The sequence below is a fragment of the Rhinolophus ferrumequinum genome (assembly GCF_004115265.2).
Source record: "Rhinolophus ferrumequinum isolate MPI-CBG mRhiFer1 chromosome 13 unlocalized genomic scaffold, mRhiFer1_v1.p Super_scaffold_3, whole genome shotgun sequence".
Classification (NCBI taxonomy): domain Eukaryota; kingdom Metazoa; phylum Chordata; class Mammalia; order Chiroptera; family Rhinolophidae; genus Rhinolophus; species Rhinolophus ferrumequinum.
The window spans coordinates 80,420-97,088 of record NW_022680356.1 but is presented as its reverse complement, the minus strand read 5'-3'; the positions used below and the strand labels follow the sequence as shown (position 1 = coordinate 97,088).

The window sequence follows — 16,669 nt, the reverse complement described above, 5'->3', positions numbered from 1 at the left end:
ACTGGCAAGCTAACAAAAGGAGAGAAAAGCCATAAAATCTTGGTTTGGTTTTGTAGAGTAGCATGAATTACAGTTACATGTGTGTGAACTTTTTTCATTTGTCCTGATGACTATGCAGTGAAACAAGTAATTATGTGTCAGATTTACTTTTGTTAATTTAATTATGATTGATAATGTATCAGTCCTCATTGTTGATAATAATGTAATACTATGTTTTGATTGCAACTTTTAGGACCTGGGAGGAACATTGCTTACATTCCAGAGAAGAAAGCTTAGGTAACGGTTGTCCTTGGTCACCAAAGTTAACTTCATACCAATTTAGCTAGTAGGACTTGATAGCAGGTGCAACTGAATGACACAAGAATACCAAAGCAAGTTTAAAGACAGAAGAGTGACAGAATTTGGCCAGTTATCAGCTCAACAAACAGAATCATTAATATGAATTTATTGTCATAATTACAAGGATCCCAGGTACCAGAAAACAAAGCTTCATGGCAATGGAAAAAGCACAACTTTGACCAAAGTGCCTTAGTGTGAATACATCAAACTCAGCCTGGAAAACACTGTTGAAGAGGATACCTGGTCACACTCAGAGATTGCAAGAAATTGCCATAAATATAATAATATAATTACCTTAAATATATATGTATATATAAATAATAACATTTCATGCTTTGCCTTCTTGAGGCTCAGCTTCAAGAAACATTTTACTAAAGTGATCTCACTGATTGTCATAAAATACTGATGAGGCAGAAAGGGCACAAATATCATGGCCTCCATTTTGAGGAAGATCAAACTGGGGTCCCAGAAACTTAACGGTGCTTGATTAAGGGTCCATCATTAAAAGCAGAAGGAAAGCCGCTGGATCTGGCTTCTCAATCCAGTTGCTATTGTGGGGACTGGTTAGTTCTCTGAAGCCTTAGTTAACCCATTGTGATGTGGGTTAGGCCGTTTGATAGTTGTAGCCCTGGTCCTCCCAAGATGGTTATGAAGGATAATTAAAATGATTGGTACTTTGCAAAGTACAGGGTGTTCCTTAAATAACAAGCAACCTTATAAGTTAGTGTTGGTTCATTGGACCTTGCTCCCTCTTTACAAAGAGAATAAACATTCTTTTAGAATTACAAAGACTCAGTACATGCTCAGCAAGTGACTAAATGAAGGATTTGACTCCTTCGTGTACATGGTACATACGACTGTCAGCACTTCACAAGTAAGCAGACTTAAGTCAAGGCTGTTTTCCGATTATCTCAAAGTCAGTGATGGACGGTTGCCCCCTTGCCATGTGCACCGGGCGTTCTTGCTTTGTGGCAATAAATAACATTGGGTGGGTGACCGACTTGAAGTAGTTTTTAGTGCCATGACTTTCCCAGAAGAAGAGGAGGTTGGTCTCATCTCTGATGACTTTGGGTGTCTCAGGCATCTCCTAGGAAAAGGAGAATAGAGATGTTAGAGAACAAGAGATGCTAGAAAAGGAACTGAAGCTTGATCCCTTGGCTTTTGGCCTTTGTGAGAAACATAACCCTTGAGAGCTATGACTGTAGTATGATACAGGTTCTTCATTCACGTGTCCATTCAACAAGCACTTATTACATGCCTATTAGATGCATGGCTCCATCTATTCATAATAGTTGGTGTCCTTAGTTAACTGGACAGAAATCCAAATTAGTCATGAAGAGTGCCAGTGACACTGGTGTCCCCCTGTATCCTGGCAGACAGGGTGGAAACTGATCTTGTCCTGCCCCCAACACAGGCATAAGGCATAGGGCATTTCCCATCAATCTGAGCACTAACGTGTCTAAGACCGCTAAACATTTTGACCTCTAAGTATGCGAATCATACTTTTGGAAAAACAATTTGTAACTTAGAGATGCTTATGTCCCTATTGAAGTCAACAATTGAAGATTAAAACAACACACACACACACACACACACACACACACACACAACTTCCTGGTATATTAGCAATTGAATCCTTTCAATACAATTGTTGACAATTGTGATCTCTTTAACAGCTACTCTTCTTGTGGTTACAAATCGAATCTAACAATGCTTTCATGGAAAACTAAAATTCAGATTCCAACTTGAGATGCTTTTTCTCTATTCTTTTTAATCTAAAGCAACTAGATGTCCTTTTAAGGTTTCCTTAGGGTTTTCAATGTCAACAAGGATTTTATTTCCCAAAGCTATTCCTCTCCTAATTTTTCCATCTCGTGGAGTTTCTCCTGTATTTCCCTTAGTTTTTTTGTCTCCAACATATAACCAGATTTTGTCTAATTCTTTCCACCTCCCATCCCAGCACTGCCCACCCCAAGACTATTACTATGGCCTCCTACTTGGACCCTCTGCTTTCTCTGTTGCCTTCCTTCTGATCTGTTCTCTGTTTTAGAAATTAGAAGTGAAGCCAGGACACTTCCCTGTGTAGACCCTTTAATGGCTTTTCATTGTGCCTCAGATGAAATCCAAAAGCAAGTCTCCACCAACACTAGCCTCTGCTTATCTTCTCTCCCCATCATGGTGCCCAGCTCCTGGAGTGTCCTTCTGATGTTTGAAGCTGGCCTCTCAGCCCCTAAAGGTCTAGGGCCTGGGAGCACTCAGACCCCTCTTCTGTTTAACATGTCCCCCACTCACCCCTCCCATCAGCAGCTCTCACCTTGCCCCTCTCTCTAAAGAGCACCCTCCCAGTTTTGTCCACCTTAGCACCCTGTTAATTTGCTGACAGCACCTTGCACTTTGTACTGGTTGTTTGGCTTGTCTATCGCCTGTGTCCCCCAGAAGAGTAAGTTCTATAAGGCTGGGGGTTTTGGCACACCACTGTCTACATAGCTGCTGGCACTATGCTTGACAAATAGAAAGCTGTCAATAAGTGACACTTGCTGAGACTTCCTGGATGAAGCTACTGCCCTACTCAGCGGACACCTTTTGTGTCACTTGACCGAGGTAAAGAAACACGTGCCATATAAACGCTAGTGGGGGTGGGGATTAGTTGTACATTTGCTGAATAAGTCAGCTGCCTATTGGGAGATACCACAGTACTGTAGTGAGCGTGTGTGTGTCAGCATGTTTGCAGGGGAAAGTAGTGGCGATGGGGCTGGGATGAGGGACAATGCTGGCAGCAAGGAAGACGGGACAGGCACTGGAGCAGACGCCAGTGTTTGAGTCTTGGCTCCAGCTTTTTGCTTTGTGCCCATTGGCACGTGATTAACCCACTCTGATCTCAGTTGTCTTGTTTGAGTTTCTTGGAGGCAGCTCATTGTCTTAATGCCTACTGTCATGGTGGTCAGATAGTAGACGTCAGTAAGGATCGAAGGTGGATGCAATTAATGGATACCCTGGGTGGAGGTGCATAGGGTCAGGCAGGGGGAGGAAAAGAAGGAAGAGGCAATTTACCTCTTACTTGCTCTTGCCACCTCCGTTTTACTCCCTCACAGATCCTGCTTACACTTGCCCCTGGGCATGGGTGAGAAGTAGGGTGGGGGGCAGGTGGGCAGGTGGGGACTGTGGTAGGACGAGAAGAGGACTGTGCACCTTGATAGGGGTGTCTGTCTGTTGGGGTCATTTGCAGATGTATGGGGTGTAATAAAGGTATGTTGGAGTCCGAGGACAACTGACCTTTAGCAATACGGGTTCGTCTTCATTTTGGGCACTCAAAAACAGTCGCGTTTTTGAGATTCTTAGAGTCACAGGAAATTTAGACTCGTCATTTGATGTATAAGCACCCATGTCAAATTTCACTGGTGAAGAGAAAAGCCAAAAAGAAAGTAAATTCATTGTATTTGTGTAAAATCAAGCGTTTATATAGATGCTCTGTGTGTGTGTGTGTGTGTGGTCCCTGACTGGTGTAAGTACCAGGAATGCAATTTGGTGCATCTTTGTGTCCTTCACAACATCTGCCACATTTACTAGGCAGGTGAATACTTGGTTAATGTCTGTAGAATTTTCTGTGTTGAATGAATGCTTCGGGCTGAGTATTTGTGGAGTCACTTGTAATTACCACAGTGAGATAAGACCCTGCAATTAGTGAGGTCATGAGTTCGCAATGGCCCGAGTGGACGGGTTTAGAGAAGCTGGTACACTCATGTTGCTAGTGATAGTGGCAAGTAGCTCAGCTTCTGTAGAGAACAATGCTTAATAAGGGCTGTAAATTATTTTATGCCTAGGGACCCAGGCATTCCACTTTGGGGCTAGGCTCTACAGAAATAATCTGATAGGGAAAAATTATGTGTAGAGATATTTGCAACAGAGTTACTTAGAGCAAACCCAAGGGACCAGCACAGCAATACAGTGGAATATTCTTGTTCCATTAAAAATGGCAAATTATATAAAACTGTGTGAAAGGATTTTAGGTCAGAAATAGAACACAAGGATTCGGAGCTGCCACAGAGCGTGAGGCACGTTAGCTGAAGGAGGTCCACACAGAGAGAGCCCCGCTGTTTACTGTGGATGGGCCCTGTGGGGGTCGGAAAATAATGTTGTATGTGATGACTTGTCCTGAAGCTAAACTGTGTATACCACGGGAACTGGATCCGTTTGACAAAACCTCTCAGACACTACATTTCATCTTTCAGGACATACTTGCAACTTATTGGTTGTTCTATGTCATAGTTATGGTATATAATTGTGATAACGATTCTTTTTAGTTTGGTGTTATTTGTAAGTTTGATTGGTAGGCTTTTTAATAGACAGTAATGGCTCCTCCTTGGCTCTGGGTAAATTGGGGTGAGTCATTTAACGTTTCTGAGGAGGAAAAGAATATCTGGGAAAACCAAAGGAGAAACCACCTCAGAAAGCTTCGCACTGCATGCAGTGCTCTCAGAGCCCGACACCTCTGTGGGCCTCCAGATTAGGCTGATGCCCCTGCCCTGGCCTGGGGTTTTTACTGGGGTGATGTGTGTCCTCCTGCTCTAGAAGAATTGTGCAAGGCCAGGAGTCTAGAGAGGTTGATTCTTTGAAAGCGGAAAGCTTGAAAGAAAGAGAGAAGTAAGAGTAGGAGGGGATGACTGGGCTGTCCGTTTACCTGCTTGGTCCATGTCATGCAATGCGGCTGCCATGAGATATGGACCCGACGTGTCTCGAATGATAGTTTGATGGAGGGTGTCATTCAGGATGCAGTACTGTTTGACAACCCTTTGGAAGCTGTACTTCATGTTGCTCTGGGAGCTGTGAGCTGCCAATCTGGGCTGGATGATTTCTGCAACCATTAGCACAAGCTCAGATTAATGTCTGGGGGCTGATGCTGGTGACATGTGCTGTAGGCAGCACGGGGGTAGCTGTGGAAGGAACATTAGGAATGGGCCACGCAGGTGAGGGAACAGGTGAAGTCACCCAGAAGCAGGAGAGCCAGCTCCAGGGTCATTCCCGTAGGAACATTCTCTTTAGACCTGGACGCCGAAAGAGATTATTTGTGCAACTTTGTCATTTTGGTTGTTTGGAGGACTCTAAGTAACTGGGGAGACTGCTGCTGACCCTACCTACGTTGAAAGGAAAGCGCTCTGAGACAAGAAGCGAACATGTGGGGAACTGTGTGTGTCCCTGAGGGAGCAGGTCTCTGTGCCCACCGCCCCTCTGAATGCTGGAGGCACCCACAGCCTCACGCATCCCCCAGCTCTGCATCACTGCTTCTAGGAGGCCATTGTAAGAAACGATGTGGTGGTAGAAATGAAGGTTCATCGGTTTGGATGGTCTCTGTCACATGGCTTATGGTACTGAAAACTGGCACTCTAATGACCCCAATATGCTGCTAAGTGAGTAAAGCTAGACACAGATTGGGTACATATGAGCCTAACAGTGCTACACATGCGGGAAAGACTGAGGAGTGGGCCATCGTGTGGGCACTGCTAAGCTCTTGGTGGCAGTGGTTGTTGTGAAGATAATGCGGCCATTAGTAAACTGGTGGTGCTGGTACCATTAACACGTGGTAGCAACAATGGTAGTCATGCAACAATGATAGCTGCCGTTTACTGGGTACTTGCTACATGCCAGGCATTATTTTAGTCCAGGAGCTTGCGGGAATTCACACATTTAATCTTCACAACAGGTAGGGGGCTCTGATCGTGTGCATTTTTCAGTAGAGGAAACTGAAGCACAGAAAGGTCAGTAACTTTCCCAATGAGGCACAGTTAGCATGAGAAGCAACATGGCTTGTCAGTGTCACCCGCCAACAGTGTGTAACCATTTCCTGCTGAAGGGCTCGAAGTCACATGACCTTTACAGTATGGCCGTGAAATGAGCATGTGAGCAAGTATCTTAGACCCAGGCCAGGCTGCTTTCTCCCCATTGCAGCATAGAAATTAATTTTCCTTCCTGATAGTTACTAGACTAATGCCTGGCTGCCCTGTCACCCTGATTCTAGGTTTTATTTGCCCTTCTACTCTATTGTGCCCATTTGCTTAAAAATGGCAAACAAGGATATCACGGCACATGGCCCCTTACCTTCTTCTGGGTCATTGGCAACAGCTTCCAGCTCGTCATCAGTGGGGACCTTGTTGAAACTCAGCCGTCTCTTCTTCAGAACTTTCCCATTGCCTGCCACCACCACCACGCTCTCCTTGAAGGTAAACTGGGAAGTCTTAGAGGTCTCCTTGGTACTCAGAGATGTAAATTTACCCATGCAGTCCTCATGAAGTGTGTCATAGCTTGCGTCGTAGAAGGATTTCTGTGAGGAAGGGAGGTGGAGACTGAGAGGCTGTCTGTGGCTATAGGATGAGACTCCTTTTGTGGGAGTTTTATTCAACGGGCATAGTGAGAAGGATCGCCAGTGGGGTCTCGGCTACCCACCTTTCTTCAGTCATCCCCTCCTCCTCCCTCCTAGCATTTCCCTGGAAGGATACCATCTCTTGGCCAGTCTTTGTCATTTATCTGCAGACTCAAAAATGAGATACAGTGAAACAGGCTAACATTGAGACTCTCCAATAGTTCCCCCTTAGGAAGTTAGGCTTAGGACAGGGCTCAGACATGTTAGAAATACTCCTCTGGGAATGGCTTTTAGAGCCAGTACCAAAGACACATAGGAGTACTTGTGAGTGGCCTGCTTGGTCCACCTCGGCTTCCTGGGCTGTTACGTTGGAGGGTTGTCTCTGATGTCTGGAGCTGGCATCGGAGAGGATGACCAGAACATATCTTTAGGTGACAGACCCCTGGAGAAGTGGCCCGAAGGCTCTGTCTCAGGGTGGCAAACTAGCATCTGATGAAGCAGGGAGACTCCAGTCCTTGGGGTGCAGGGTAGTTGTGCTCTATTCTGGGAAAATCCGGCAAGTGTGGAGAATGCCATCAGCCCTGTCTGCCTCACTTATAATGAAGACATGCATGTCTCCGGACATCTCGAGATGGCACAGCAGAGGCCTATGGGACTGAAGCCATAGCTGCTGTCCTCCCGTGGAGAAAATATGACTGTCAGAACAGCCACCCTAAGAAGCAGCCATTTGCTTACCTGATTCAGAGCGAGCTGGTCAATTTCGCAACTGTATTCTTCATTTTCACTGTCAAACAAGATGATGAGAATGTCATTCTGTTAGATCACAATGGCCACCAGGCAATGTATTTTAATAACCTCATTAGCTTTGGGACACGTGTGTGCACACACGGACACTCCTGCCATCTTTGAAAATGAACGACTTCTGTACATACGTACATAGAGTAATCTGTACCTCGCTGACCTGGAATTAGTCACCTTCAGGACAGGCCTTGAACTTTACCTGTGCTTTATCAACAGAAACAGTGCTTGGCTTACAAACAGGAGTTGTAATTGGATTTCAGCTCCTCAAGAGAAAAGTTCTGCCGAAGCACCTTATTTAAATTCTGACCAAATAGACTACATTACTCATTGCTTTCATGTACTCACTAAAATGGATTTAGTAATTTATACCTGGCAAAACACCCAAACAACACTTGGATGGCCGAGCGTGTGTTAGTGCATATTAGCAGGTAAAGCAGGTAATGAGAACATGTTGTTGAAAGTGTTTTATAATTTACACCTTTTATTCACTTACGTTCCTCTTACATCTGACTAGGTTTGAGTGTGTATGAGCTCCCGCGTGCTCGGATTGCTGTGGAGCCATTTTCCTCTCCAGATTGAGAGCAAGGAGTTTCCTGAGGGTGGTCTCTCTCTAAGAGGCCTTTAGAACCCCTTACTGTACCAGACCGAGCATGTGACCCAGCCCAGGCTGTGTATGAATAGACGCTGAAATTCGCTAGGACTCAGCAGGCCTTAAAAAACACGTTTTTGGTAATGGCCGTCTTCCTGTCAACGTCACATCCGTTTAACATGCTGGATGCTTGGCTTCCCTAAGCCTTTGCTGAGCCTGCTCTGACTTTGGAGGTGGGACCATCTCTATAGCGTCTGCCGGTCTGGCCCCATGCTGGTCACTGCACCTCCTCGCTGGGTGGGTTCTAATGAGCCTGGGTCCCCTCATCAGATCACAGTCCATTTCCTACCTGTAACAGTTCTTCAGGTCTTCAAAGAGGTCGGGGACCTTGGCCATCTTGACTTCTGCAACGGAGAACACCAGCGGCTGTCAGCCTTGATGACCTCTGAACCAGACACCTATGAGGGGAACCACCTCTGCTTTGTGCTTCTTGGGCAACTTAACTCATGGCATAACCACATTCAGCATGTTCCCCATTCTTTTCACTCCCTTGAACCATTTGCATAGGTGTCTGCCTCCTCTAGCAGACTGTACGTTTCTTTTAGAATTTTGGTATCCCTTAGTGCCCACACAGTAGGCACTCAGTCAAGTTTGGCTAAGTTCAAAAACCCCACAAGAAGGAGGCATTTGCCTCACTCAGATGCAAGAGAGAGGCAGACTTGGGAAGTTCCAGTTTTCTCTCGGCAGTTTTTGGAAGTGGAGTTCCCTCTGAGGGAAGGCTTGGCTGCACCACCGGCCACCTGTGGAAGCAGTTCCCCGTCCCTCAGTTCCCACCAAGAGGAAGGATCATTTTCTGAAATCCGATTGTGATTCTAACTCACACACAGAACCAGGAGGGAAGAGGCTTTAGCTTCAGAGAAGGCAGTTTGAGAGATAACAGTCAAGGAGAGAAACAAAAAATATTTTAAAAGCCAAAATGTGACCAGGACAGTACCTTTGCCGACTCCGGTTCCGGGAGGTGAGTCGGCTCTGCTGGAAGAAGCGGCTGCCTCCGCTCCTGGGCCTTTTGTCTTCTGTGCAGTGGGTGTGGCCAGGGTGCGTCATGGGAATTTACAGGGAAGGATCCTGATTTGCATTTCTTTTACGTTCATTCAACCTTATACTGGCCAAATGACAGATTATAAACTTGATAATGTTATTTGCAGATATTCCTGCAGTTTCTGACTTGGTTCATTTATTTATTGTTTTGCTCTAAACAGTTATAAACACAGTTTTAGAGAAAGGGAAGAGAAGCAGGAAATGTAACAAGTTTCTAAAAATATATGGTGAGAGAGGAAGGAGAACTGCTAAAATCAGAACTATGGGTACTAGGGTTGGAGAGCAGCTTAGGAGCTGTAGTTTGAGTTTTGGCTTAATTTGTTTATGGCCCCCACAACTAAGTATGAATTGATAGGTACTTGGCAGCTAAGGTGTGGGTTTGCTTGAAGAAGCATAAATCAATCAGTGTGGGGACAACCTCCTGCTCGGGGCAGGTTAGAGGACAGGAAAGTGATGTCAGCCACACAAGTTCTCATCCTTTTGCTCCTCTGCAGCCCGTCAACCCACTTCCTACAAAGGGACAGCTTAGGAGAGAGCTCTCTGCCCTGGCCATGTTACAGCTAAGTGTCCCTCCACCAGAACCCCAGGACAGACCCCAGGTGTGTGAGGGTAGCTGCAGACTCATGGAGGGTGGGCCGAGCCCCGCCGCAGCCAGTGGCTAGCTTCAAGGACAGAGTTTGGGGGGAAAGGAAGGGACTCAAAATAGGACACTGCATCAGACTTTTTCAGCATTCTGAGGCCAGCCCAGGTCAGGTGGTAGAACACCAGACTCAGCATGTAAATGTTTCAGTTTTCTTGGTTGGAGTTGAAGCCATGTAAATTTTAACCAACGGAAACTGATGGAAGAGCGTGGAGGAAGAAAGGTGAAGCATGGCAACATGGTATGAAAAGCCCAAACGCACCGGACTGGGAGTAAATGGCCTGTGTGAGTTGGGTAAAGTGTTTTCTCTGGTCCTGTCCAGCAAAACAGTGGATTTGGGTAGATGGTCATTAAGGTCTATCCAAGGCACAAAGTCTCCAATTCTGATTCTGTGCCCAGCCCAGGTCCTCTGGTTATAGATCTGCTGTTTCAGTCATCAAAGACAAGGGCCACAGAGAGAGCTGGCATCGTGGACGTAGGGCCAGATGGGGGCAGAGCTTGGTGTCAGTGCGATCACTGTATGGACGGTGATGGCAACCAGCTCTTCACGTCTGTGCTTCCCCTTCAGGCAACACAGAAGTGTTAGCGCTGGTCATGCTGCCTCCCGGAGGTCTTGTGAGGACTATTACTGAGAAGCAGTTGCAGAGCTCATTGTGAACGAGGGGTGTGATGGAGAGGGGTGCAAGTAAACAAAAATACTACCAGCACTAATGATGGCTTCCGCACTTGGGAACCTGTATCGTCATCACTGTAACACCTCGTTTCACTGAAGGAAAAATAGGTCGTATGAAACTATTGGTTTGAGACTTCAACAGGGAGGACATTTCAGGTGAAGGCCTCTGTTGAAACTGTGAGGATGTTTAGCTTCTGAAAAGGAGATGTAGCACCTCTTTGGTAATCTGGGAAAATACCGTTGGTTCCACCACCAGAGGCAACACCCATCTCGCCCATTGGCACATCTCTGCTGTAGAGAATTCCCCAGTGTGGTAGTGGAATTTTTCAAGGAGAGTTTGAAATGTTTTTCTAGACAGACAACTGAGTCTGGGGGTCTTACCTAACTTTGTCCTTCATGTAACCTTCTTGGAAATAGTTTTTTTTGGATTTGTTTTTTTGTTTTTTGGGGGGCGGGAGGGAAGGGGAACAGGACTTCATTGGGGAGCAGTGTGTACTTCCAGGACTTTTCCAAGGCAAGTTGTTGTCCTTTCAGTCTTAGTTGTGGAGGGCGCAGCTCAGCTCCAGGTCCAGTTGCCGTTGCTAGTTGCAGGGGGAGTCGAACTGGCAACTTTGTGGTTGAGAGCCTGCGCTCCAACCAACTGAGCCATCTGGCCACCGGGGAGCTGAGTGGCAGCTCATTGACTTCATTCTAGTTGCGGAGGGTGCAGCTTGCTGGCCCATGTGAGAATCGAACAGACAGCCCTGTTACCCAGAGCTCGCGCTCTAACCAATTGAACCACCCGTCCACCCGGAAATGGTTTCTAAAGGAAGAGCAATGTGGGTGAGGGGTCCTTGCTTGGTTTGGGGGAGCCTACTATTCTGTGAGTGTGAACCAACGTGGACTTGTGAGGAAGCCTCAGCACCAGGCCACCATTCTCCAGGGAACGGAGAGAGGAATGGACCAGGTGGCTCTCCACTGGAGCCCCTAGGGGTTTGGGGCTGTCCTGCGACAGGGACTTTGGGTGGCTTCATGCGCCCACCTGTTGACTCTCAGGAGGCCTCGAAAACCCTTCTTGAGTCATTTTTACCTAAATCATTCAGAAGAAATGATTGTGCACTTATTCAGTGGTGGGCATTTTACTAGGCGTCAGTATTTTTCTTTCATGATTCACAGCATTGGATGTGTGAGATGAGGTGTGTTCTGGCAGGTGAGTGGATGTGCGAAATGAGGTGTGTGCTGGTGGGTGAGTGGAATCTGTTACCACGGAGGTCTTGGGTCCAAAGACCCTTGTGGATGCTTTTCCTTGGAAACGGCTTCACAGTTCAGAGCTGTCCCCTGCACTGTGTCGCTGACGCCTCGCTTCTCGGACGAGACAAAGTGCTTTCTGTCCCATTCACCGCTGAGGATGCTGAGGTGGTTAGGTGAGGAGCCTAATATAATATAATACCGGGTCTTATATTAATTTTTGCTACAAAAGACACATTAGAGCCGATGGTCCGGCTCGGTCTTATTTTCGGGGACACAGGGTAGTATGTCATGTTGTTTAATCCTCTATCAGATCTGTGAGCTAGCATTCTCACCACACTTCACAGAAGAGGAAGTCTGGATGGAGGGATTAAGCCATCTACCTAAGGGCACAAGATGACCAAGTGGCCGAAATGGGATTCAGACGCCAGAGTCTTTGTCTTGCTAGTCTTCCAGAGGATGCTGTGTTGGAGAAGGAGGCACCTCAGATGCCATCTAGATTAAACTCTTACTTTATAAAAGAGCACACTGGCTCAGAGAGAAGTAAAAAGGTCCTAAGGTCCCATGGAGAGCTCATATGAGAATGGGAGCCAAAAAATGAAAACTCACTGTACTTGATTTCTAGTTCAAAATGTCCTCCTTCCTAGAGACACTGGCTCTTCAGTAAAAAGGTGAAGAAATAATCTCTCCCATGGCTTCTCACCCATAAGTAAAAAAGGAGCTAAAGAGCATGAAAGCCCATTCAGTGAGCCAAACTGGCCATGGTTCCCACTCTCCTGGGAGCTGACAGTGAAGTAGGTAAGCACGTGCTGCTCCCAGACAAGGAAGCACTGAAGGATTCATCACCACCAAACCAGTACTGCAAGAAGCATAAAAGGGACTTCGTTAAGAAGAAGAAAAAACTTAAGAAATATGAATTAAAAAATGGCAATAATGACATATCTATAACAATTACTTTCAATGTGAATAGATTAAGTGCTCCAGTCAAAAAACATAGGGTGGCTGAATGGATAAGAAAACGAGACACTTACATATGCTGCCTACAAGAGACTCACTTCAGATCGAAAGACACACACAGACTGAAAGTAAAGGGATGGAAAAAGATATCGCATGAAAAGGGAATTGAAAAAAAAAAAAGCTGGGGTAGCAATAGTTACACCAGACAAAATAGACTTTGAAACAAAGGCTATACATAACAAGAGACAAAGAAGGACCCAGTAATCCCATTTTTGGGTATTTATCTGAAGAAACCCAGATGCTACTTCGAGGGGATGTGTGCATCCGTATGTTCATTGCAGCATTGTTTACAACGGCCAAGATGTGGAGGCAACCTAAGTGCCCCTCAATATATGGATAGATAAAGAAAAGGTGGTACGTATGTACGATGGAATAGTTTTCACCCAAAAAAAGAATGAAATCTTGCCATTTGCAACAACATGGATGGACCTGGAGGGTATTGTACTGAGTAAAGTAAGTCAGACAGAGAAAGACAAATGCCATAGGATCTCACTTATATGTGAAATAAAGAACAAAATAAACGGACAAGCAAAACAGAAACAAACTCATAGATACAAAGAGCATTCGATGGTTACCAGATGGGAGGGGTGTTGGGGGCCTGGGTGAAGAAGGGAAGGGATTCAGAAGTACACTTTGGTAGTTACACAGTCGTCATGGGGATGGAGGGGATAGCTCAAGCACTGCAGTCAATAATATTGTAATAGCTCCTGTGTTTGTGTTTCCCCCTGAATAAGACCGGGTCTCATATTAAGTTTTGCTCCAAAAGATGCTTTAGGCCTTAAGTGCAGGGGATGTCATCCTGAAAAATCATGCTAGGGCTTGTTTTCCGGTTAGGTCTCATTTTCGGGGAAGCACGGTATGTATGGTGTCAGATGGGTGCTAGACTTTGCAGGATGATCACTTCATAAGTTATATAAATGTTGTACATCACTATGCTGTACACCTGAGACTAATATAATATTGAATGTCAACTATAATTGGAAACTAAAAAAATTATCTAAAAAAATTAAAAAACAAAAAAGCACACACCGAGGTGAGAGTGGGGAGGGCATCTGACAGAGGGGCTCCTCTGAAACTGGGAGTGGGGGCTTCCTTGGGGAAGGAAGAGGGAATGATCCAGGCTGAGCACAGGTCGTGGGGTCAGATTAATGAACGTAGGGCACGAGTCTGTCGCCCAGAGAGGGAGGGACTGAGGGGTAGGAGGTGAGGTCTGGAGGAGGGCGAGAGCCAGGTGGGCAGGGCCTATGTAGACCCCACCAAGGCCTTTGCCCATTTCACTTTGGAGGCACTTTGGGCACGTGCTCTGGGCCTCGGAGAGCAGAGATCCGAGTGCTGTGGCCTGGAGTGGATCCCCTCTCTGCCTTAGCTCATTTGTTTCCTAATTTGCGTGTTTTGGTTAAATTCCCTTTCGTCTCTTGAGGCAGTGGTTCCTAGGGCTGTGCCCCTCTGCCTTGGCCTGGCCCTGTGCCCTCCTCTCCGTCTTGTACAGACATGCTGTAAAAATCCGATCTCACCAGAGAGCTTCCTGTATGTAAGCGGCATGTCTGGGCCCATCTCTCACTTTTGTTTTTGCTGGCTAATTGTGCTCATCTAATCAGAAGTGCGTTTTAAAGAAATTCCCTTTCCTTTTGAGTCATTTTCCTCATTGGAGTCGTAATTATTTCTGGTCTGAACTTGTTTCTCAATTCAAAAAATTACATTTTTTTGGATTCTCAAACATTTATTTAATATTGCTAGGGAAATATAAAAATATAAAGAAGAAAATAAAACCCACAAACACTTGAGTGCCTAGGGGCATTCACTGTTATCATTGCAGTGCATTTCCTTCCCGTCTTTCTTTTATCAAGGCACCTATGGATCTGTTTCTTTGCAAATACATACTTGGAGCGTTTCAGTACTTGCTTTCCTGAAATCCGGGGGCCCTGCCTGTGGTAGATCCGCTCGCTGGTGGGGTTACTGGATGAATGTGTGTCTTCACTCCCTGGTTTCCCTTGCAGTTAATTAGCGACGCGCGGCTGGGTCTGGCCAGTGCACCCTGAGCAGGAAGCGACGGCGTTGTGTTCCACTTCCCGGCTGATGCAATCCAGGCCCGGTATGCGTCTCCCTCCCCTCCATCGTCCTCTGATGCAGCAACTTTGGAAGGCACACGTTCCAGATGGCGTGGCTGCCAGTAGGCGACACTAGGACAACCTACGTACGGTGGACTTTGCATCAGTGACAACCCACCTCTAACTGTTACATCACTGACATTTCAGGGCTTATTTGTTTCTGTGCTATAACATGACCTGTTCTGACTACTACAGTGTGTGCCTATCCTTCCTTCCCTTCTCTGTCACAGACTCCAAGGTGACAGGCATTTCACCTCAAATTCCCTTTTCACATGATCGGTTCAATGAATTTTCCAATAAGGAGAATCAAGAACCTAATAAGATGCTTTCATTTCGGCCAAATTCTGATTCCCCGTAGAAAGATCCATTAGCTATGAAAATAAAGAGGCCAGCGATAAAATTGGTACTGTTGAGTTAACCTCCCAGATAAAAATCATATGACAATTACATTGAAAATATAGCAATTACGGTGTGTCACAGGTTTTCCAGCATTCTTCGTAACTATGGAACCCGAGCTCTCAGTGGGTGTGAAGCTGACTCATGAAGCGTGCGGTGCTCAGCAGCAGCACAGGTCTGTGCCCAGAGCACCCGTCTCGTCCTCCTAGGTGTGAATTCCTGGCTGCTGGGCAGGATCGGCTCCTGATACAGCATTCCTGTCACAGGGTTAGAGAACACAAAAGCACACACCGAGGTGACAGTGGCCGCTGTGGCAGATGCGGTCGGATCTGACTGTGACCCTGAGCAGTGGAGGGGCCCACGACAGTTTCCACGTCCCTCTGGGAGTTCCCCACCTGTGAAAGGAGGAGGTAGCCGGGGTGACTGCTGGGCTTCTCCCAGCCTGCCTGCCCGTTCTGCAGCTCATGACTACCCTGAACGTGGCCTTGGTCTGCCTCATGACACCTCTGTACTCCTGAAATGTTATGTTTGCTTTCAGAGGGCACACCTGGGAGTCACTCCTTACTCTCCTGTTGTAGAATCTTTCTCTGTCACACGCGTAGTTGAGTCACAAATAGGTGAGTGCTTTTTCATTACTTCAATGATTTGTCCTGCTGAATATAATAGAAATTTCTTTTCTAGTACAGAAACAGAACAATTGCTGTAAATTAGAAGGAAATGGCAGTTTACCTCCTCTGCTAAGTGGTGATGACTCAGGCTTGTTTTATAGAAAGTTTGGTCTATAGGAAGGACCATCCGGGCCTTTGATTACCCTCAGGAAACTTTAGGCCTCTGAGTCTGAAAGACTGGACAAGTTTTGGAGCGTATTGATTTAAAAAATGAACATCCAAGGAAAAAAGAGGACCTTAACTTTCTCTTTTGTGTCTTAGTGTTGTCCCCCCAGCGCTGCTCAAAGGCACGTGGCTCCCTGGGGAGAGCAGGCAGTCCTAAATCCAGCAGCCCCAGGACACCTGCCACACTGCAGGCCATTCATTGCATCTGAAGCCCTGGGGAAAGGGTGGTCAGAGCTGCACTCGCACTCAGTGGGCTCCAAACCGGGGGGGGGGGGGGGGGGTCAGGCCGGGGTGAGTGCACTGATGCCGAGGAGCGGGTGCCTTCCTGGGGGCTGCGTGTCAGCTGTGTAATGAGGAGTTAGAAGTGGATAGTGGGGACGGCTGTTCCAGGTGAGGGCAGCGGGTGAGCGAAGGCACGAGGCATAACATTCCGTGTCTGTGTGCCCTGCTGGGGGACCGTGGGCAGGTTACGCCGCTTTTCGAGCTCTGGTTGCGTCATCTGTAAAACTGGGCCAGTAATTCTTACTTCATAGGGTTTTGGGGGAGTCAATGAGAGACACTGTCTGTATGGGTGGTCACTTAACCTCAGTTGA

At 46.5% G+C, this 16,669-nt stretch overlaps 1 protein-coding gene across 1 annotated transcript; it reads right to left on the bottom strand.

The window, feature by feature from the left end:
- Positions 1 to 464: 464 nt before the first annotated feature.
- Positions 465 to 9,153, bottom strand: IL1A (interleukin 1 alpha). Its single transcript, XM_033100921.1, has 7 exons — positions 9,079 to 9,153; positions 8,434 to 8,488; positions 7,430 to 7,478; positions 6,433 to 6,655; positions 5,018 to 5,191; positions 3,613 to 3,734; positions 465 to 1,426 (listed from the first exon to the last, which is right to left on the bottom strand). Exons 2-7 carry the CDS (start codon positions 8,478 to 8,480, stop codon positions 1,229 to 1,231), a joined length of 813 nt encoding a protein of 270 aa, XP_032956812.1. The 5' UTR covers positions 8,481 to 8,488; positions 9,079 to 9,153; the 3' UTR covers positions 465 to 1,228.
- Positions 9,154 to 16,669: the final 7,516 nt, after the last annotated feature.